General features: G+C 70.0%; 2 protein-coding genes across 2 annotated transcripts; one reads left to right on the top strand and one right to left on the bottom strand.

Annotated features, from left to right (window-relative positions):
* Positions 1–304: 304 nt before the first annotated feature.
* On the top strand, positions 305–2,087 carry H696_03455 (hypothetical protein; the record flags this gene model as incomplete). The annotated part of the gene is made up of 2 exons (XM_009497321.1): positions 305–536; positions 706–2,087. 2 exons carry the CDS (start codon positions 305–307, stop codon positions 2,085–2,087), a joined length of 1,614 nt encoding a protein of 537 aa, XP_009495596.1.
* A 924-nt stretch (positions 2,088–3,011) lies between these two features.
* On the bottom strand, positions 3,012–6,263 carry H696_03456 (hypothetical protein; the record flags this gene model as incomplete). Its single annotated transcript, XM_009497322.1, has 3 exons — positions 6,165–6,263; positions 5,611–6,060; positions 3,012–5,471 (listed from the first exon to the last, which is right to left on the bottom strand). The coding sequence occupies exons 2-3, from the start codon at positions 6,055–6,057 to the stop codon at positions 3,012–3,014; spliced, it is 2,907 nt and encodes a 968-aa protein (XP_009495597.1). The 5' UTR covers positions 6,058–6,060; positions 6,165–6,263.
* Between the last annotated feature and the right edge of the window lie 39 nt (positions 6,264–6,302).

Here is a 6,302-nt window from a genome sequence, read left to right on the forward strand (position 1 = left end):
GCACGCACGCACGCGCGCGCACACACACGCACGCACGCACACACGCGCGCGCACACACACGCACGCACGCACGCGCGCGCACACACACACACACATGCACAAGCAGCGCTTCGCTCCTCTTCGGCTCAGCCTTCTCTTCTCCGCTCGCCCTTCCCCCCTCCCTCCCGCTGCTCCCCGGTGCCCAGCAAGTGACGATTGATCCACTGACACACTACCTATCCTCATCCCTCTCCCCTCCTGCCTGTTGTCCAACTGCTCAGTTTCCCGCCAAAGCCGCCAGCCCGCGTCTTCGGTCACCCAGAACATGTCAACTCGCGCACAGGGGAACCTCCCCCCCACGGCCACCCCGTCGGACCGGCAACGCTCCATTCTGGGCGGCCAGCCTCAGGCAAAGCAAGCAGCCACGGTCACGGTCGCTGCCGGCAGCCACTCGGCCGCCGGTACTTCGGCGGCCACTCCCCCCGCTCGACAGCAGCAAGACCCTGCCCCCGCCGCCGCACCACCGGCGATCGACTACTCGGAGTGCCAGGTTGTTGGTACGCGCGTGTCGTGAGCAGGCACACATGCCAGCTCCTTTTCCCTGCGCCGCCCTAGCGAGGCACCATTGCCGCCCCCAGCGGGCATTTGCTGACGATCATGAACTGACCCTGTCTACTTTCTCCGTGCTTTTTGATGATGTGTTGGCCGGGCGGGGGATGTGCGCAGACGTGGAGTCCAGCCATTTGGAGCCCCTGATGCTTGGCGGCGGAGGACCCAAGCGCCTCGCTGTTGAGCTTGCGTCGGACGACGAGCCCTCGGGCGCCCCGCCCCGAGGCCCTCTGCTCCTGGCCTCGCCCTCGGGCGCCCCTGCCGGTGGGCGGCCCAATCATCGTCGCGCACCAGCGCCGGGGGGACAGCTTGGCCCCGGGGCCAGTGGTCTGACCGCTCCGAAGCACAACGCCACTCAGCCCAAGGCCGCCACCAGCGTCGAGAGCAAGGACAGGGCTGCTGCCTCTGTCCCGGCCAAGTCTGCCACCACGGCCGTCGAGACGAAGGCCGCCCCTGTTCCCGCGCAACCGGCCAGTGCCCCGGCCCCTGCCAAGCGCTCCTTCCTGGGGGGCCTTTTCGGCCGTGGGTCTGACAGCAATCACCAGGCGCCCGCCACGGATGCGGACGCCAAGGCAACGGCCAAGAAGAAGATGGCCATCCCAGCCCCGCCGTCACCCCCGCCGAAGGACCTGTACCCGGCCCGGCGGCCGCTGCGCGTGTCCAAGCGCCCCCGCGCCCCCATGGCAGCCTCGCAGGCGCCGCCATCGTCACCGGGGGCCGCCACCGCCGCCCAGCAGCCCCGGAAGCAGCCCGGCCTCAGGCGGCAGGAATCCCAGCAGCGCGCACATGCCTCGCCGAGTGGGGGCCCGAGTGCAAGCTCGTCTCAGACCGAGACCCGGTCCCGTATCTGGGACTACCTGCTGATGGACGAGCTCTTTGATGTGGCCTCCTCGCCGGAGGACGCGGTCTCGGACGCCAAGTCCCGGCTGCTGGCCGACGACGGCCGGACCGCCTTCGATGCGGCCGCCCGCGACCGGGCCGACACCCAGCGCTTTGCCCAGCGTCTGTATGACCTGCTGACCGCTCCGGAGGACGCCTCCGAGGCAGGCGCTGCACCTGCCGCCGGCGCCGGGGCCGCTCATTCTGCTGCCCCCCCTGCACAGGCCGATGCGGCGCCCAGCCGGCCGAGGTCCCCGCCCCACTCGCCGCAACACCATCCTCACCCCCACCAGCCCCACCACCACCACCAACACAAGGCCGGGTTTTCCTCGGAGGAGTTTTTCTCCACCGACTCCTTTGTCAGTGCTTGGGGTGCGCCGAGCCAGCGTCCCGCCGAGCAGCAACAGCAGCAGCAGCAGCCCCGACAGCATGATGGCCTGTCGGTGGCGGTCGGGGGGGGCCGGTCGTCCTCTTCGTCCCAGCATCCGGCCGCCCCTCCTGATGACAAGATGTTCGACGCGGCGCACTCGCCCTCCAGCCTGGAGACCATCATGTGCCGGGCGACCGCGGCCGGGCCCGGAGGTGTTCAGGCTGCCGAGAGTGCCGGGCGTAAGTACTGATTTTGATGCGCATGCCCTTCGGCGCCCATATTGGGTCCCTCACTTTCCCACAGTGGCGGCGCTTCGCGCCTCGGGCGAGGGCGAACAGCAGTGCAGGTAGCATGCGAGAGACACATGGCACTCGAGGTTCCGCGCAAGGTCGACAATTGGATCGTGACCGTGTTTGCGTGGGCTTTCCCATGTGTGTTTGCGCGCTTCTGTGTGACACGTGCACACGCACACCGGTGTGTGTCTCCTCGCCTCGCTTTCTCCTTCTCTCTCTCTCTCTGCTTCACCGTTTTGTGCGTGTCAGTGGAGAGAGTCGCCCCCCTGTGATTGCCGGCTCGCGCCCTTCCCGCGCGTATGGTAACCCGGGGCGAGGGGCTCTTTGCTCAGCGTCCTCCCTCAGAGCGGGGACCGCCATGTGCGCATGTATGCCCTCTCTCTCTCACACACACACACACACACGCGGCCATGTGGTGTGCCGTGGTGTGAACGCGCGGCGAATGAACACACGCTGGAGCATACAACAGGGCTGCTTGGGAGCTTTGCGTGGGGGGGAGGAGGGGGCGGGGAGGTGCTCACATGCGCGCACGCATATCCCAGCAAAGGAAGGAGCAACTCAGAAGGAGGGGGAGAAAGCCTTCACAGGGCCGCCAGAGGCGCGTGTGTATATTCAAGCTTCCAAAGGGAGAGGGGGGGGTCAAAAATGGCGCGGGCACCGGCCTGCCGGGCGGCTGGTGCCGGCAATGTAGTAGGAGGAGAGAGAGTGATAATGTACAAGTTCGTGGAGGGGGAGAGAGAGGGGGAAAACGAGGCAGAGATGATACTGATATGCTGCCAATCGCAGGCAGGATGTGTCGAGGCACGCGGCCACAGGCGCGCATGGGCGTGCCCTGAGCGGGACGAGGGGCAAAGGAAGCCGGCCGGTGGTGGTGTGGCACATCAGAAAAGGGAGTTCAGGGCCTCGATCAGGCTGAGCTCGTCGCTCGGGTTGTCCGTGTCCGAGAGAGACCGCATCATGAGGGTCGTATCATCGCCGGAGTCGTCGTCCTCGCTGCTGCCGGGGCCGGGGGCGGCGACACCCTTGCCGGTGGCCATGGCAAGGGCGGCCCCGGTGGCACCGCCACCGAGGACCATGCTCCCCACCGACAGCTTGTCGCCGCCGGGGGGGTAGTAGCAAGTCGCGGACAGGGGCGAGGAGGGGACCGGTCCGGAGGCCCGGCGAAGCGCCGGGAAGGGCGGGCCCCCGCTGCCGGCGGTGAGTGGCGACCTCGGGGGCCCGGCCCCAAGAGCAACGTCCTCCGGGCTGTCACCCGGGTAGGGGGTCGGCGCACGCCACTGGGTGCCGGTGGGCGTGGAGAAATCCTCATCGTCGTCGTCATCGGCATCGCCGTCCCCATTGTCCTCGAGCCCCTCGGCGTAGTCGATAGCCGTGGCCAGAGGCGAGGAGGGGAAGCTGGTGTCGATGGACAGGCTGGAGACCGTGCTGCCGAGGCCCTCGACACAGTAGCCGCCGCCGCCGCCGCCGGGACCGGCAAGGGCCCAATAGGGCAGGGCGTCACTGCCGGCGGGGCTGCGCGGGGCGCCGTGGCAGGGCACGCCCCCGAGCGACTGGCTGCTGAGGGTACCATGGTGCGTCGCCATGCCCGGGCCCGGGGTCCCCCCGAGGCTGGTGGCGCTGGAGCCGGCCCCCACGGCCGACCTCCCCCCCGGGCGGATGCCCATCGACGAGAGGGACGCCGCTGAGGAGGATGACCGCGGCCGGCCCCGACGAGAGGATTCCAGCGAAAAAAGCGAGCTGACCGAGCTGCGGGCCGACCGGGCCAGAGCGCTGACGCCGCCGGACCGGCGGTCCGACTCGCGCCCGGCCTTGGCCTCGGGCCCGAGCGAGGGCGGAGGCGTGGACGATGAAAAGGCCCCGGCCCCCCCGGCCGTCGTCGTCGGCGCCGCCGATGACGACGATGACGACGATGACAACGACGACGAGGATGGTGGCAGCGGTGACGGCAACAGCAGCAGCCCCCCCAGGGACTCGGCCGAGGAGGAGTGCGACCCGACGCTGGAGATGCTGCTGATGGTTTGGGTGCTGCCGCCGCTCAGCGACAGCAGCGAGGCGCTCGAGGTGGCCGGACTCAAGGGATAGCCCCCCCCATGGCCGGGCGAGGGGTAGAAGGACTCGCTGTTGGAGGGGGTGATGAGGGCCTCGGCGCTGGCGGCACTGCCCAGCTGCGATGAGCCGCCGCTGCCCGGCCGCAGGAGCGACCCGCTGGAGGCCTGGATGGAGGCGCTGCGCTTGTGATGCGACGGGGAGAAGACACCGGCCAGCATGGGAGAGGTACTGCCAGTCGGGCCGCCATCCGCGGTGTGGGACCCGGTGCCGCTGGTGCCCATGAAGGAGGAGGAGGAGGAGGAGGAGGAGGAGGAGGAGGGAGGAGGCAGGGCCCCGGCCGAAGCGGGCAGACCCCCGGCCGAGCCACTCCCCTCCGGGCCGTGGGGGCCACCATGGGTGCCGGTGGCGGTGCTGGCACCGGGCCCGGAGCTGGCCGACCTACGGCCAGACCCGGCCCCAGGGGGCACATTCGGCGGGGTGGGGGGCGGAGTGGCGCACAAGCGCCCACCACCGGGAGCACCGGCGCCCGCCAGGAGAGCCTCGGCCGCGGCGGGCTCCGGCGTGACCGGCGTCCGGAGCATGGTGGCTTCATAGCCGGAACGATGGTGGTTCAGGCCATCGGCCGCGGCCAGGCTGGCCAGGCCGGCGTGCTGGGACAGGGGGCGTCGAGTGGGCCGGCCGACTCCGGCCGGTCGGGGGGCCGGGCGCAACTGACACTCGGTGCCGCCGCCATCCGCCTGCTCGGCCGATGGTGCCAGGAGTGGGGCCTGCTGGGCGGCGGACTGCTCCTCGACACCGGCGGCCCCGGCCTCGGCAGTGGAGGCGGTCGTCGTGAGGGCCGCCGCCGTCGCCACGGCCGCTGCCGCCGCCGCGGCCCCATTCCGACCGCGGAAGGCCAAGCTGCCGCCGCTGATGGCCCCCCGGCGGCAGAGCTCCGCCAATGGCGACGAGGGCGAAGACGCCGACGATGAGGAGGACTCGGCCCGGTTCCGGAGCCGGTAGAGGCAGGTCCGCATGCGGACATCCCCCACGCGAGTGAGGGCCCAAGTGCGCACGAGGCAATCCAGCTGCAGGACGATCTCCTTGAGGGCCGAGTCGAAGACGTCCGACGGTGGCGGCACCGGCGCGGCGTCCGCCTCGATCAGCTCGGCCAGGCGGTCAATGTGTGCCGCATGCGGAGCCAGGCAGTCGATGATCTGCTGCCGGCACCGATGATCGAGGTTGATCTCATTGGGTGCATTGCTGACGATGAAGTTGCTGTAAATGACGTAGGGGATGCGGATGCGGTCGCCCTGCGGGGCAAGCGCGCCAGCATGGCCACCCGGGTTGTCGGTCGAGGGGGGGCAGTGAGGCATGGGCATGTCAGGGAATCAGCGGGGCGGACGGGCGGGGGGCCAGGCGCGCATGCATCGGATGTGGTGGCATGCGCACCAGCGTCAGTTGGGGATGCCACTGTTGGTAGCGGATGACCCGGCGATAGAAGAGGGGGATCTCCGAGCAGAAGGAGGCGGTGCAGTATTCATCGAAGTCACGCATGGCGGCCTCGCCGAAGGCGTCGGAGTCCGGGCCGACTGACACCCGGACCAGGACCTCGAAGTTGCAGTGGCTGGGCTTCAGCGGCCCGGTCAGGCTGAGGGGCAGGCCGGCCACGGGCGCCGCGTCGAAGGTGCCGGTGTTGATGGTCAGACGCCCGGGCATCGGGCCCGACCGGGGTGCCGGCGCCGGCGCCGGCGAGAGGGTCGGCATGCCGAACCCGAGGCTGCTGCCGTCCGATGTGCCCCCGAGGCTGCGAGCGCTGGCCGAGGAGGAGCTCCGTTCGATCAACGGCAGCATGGGCATTGTCAACCCGGTGGGGCTGGCAGGCGTGCTGAGGCTCATATGCTGCATGAGACCGACAGGGGGAAAGGGAGGCGGGGGCGAGGGGGCGAGTGAGTCCATGCTGCGGAGGGCGCCGCGCGTGGGCGTGGGTGCATGGGCGCACGTACAGGGCGTGGAGTGTCTCCCCAAGTGGATGTGCTGGCAGGGGATAGAGGGGGCACTTGCACCAGCCGACAGCCAGGGGGGGAGGGCGGGGGAGAAGGGCGACAGAGGCTGGCACACGCGGCGGGCTAAAACGGCGGGCA

The sequence above is a fragment of the Fonticula alba genome, assembly GCF_000388065.1.
Source record: "Fonticula alba strain ATCC 38817 unplaced genomic scaffold supercont2.5, whole genome shotgun sequence".
Classification (NCBI taxonomy): domain Eukaryota; order Rotosphaerida; family Fonticulaceae; genus Fonticula; species Fonticula alba.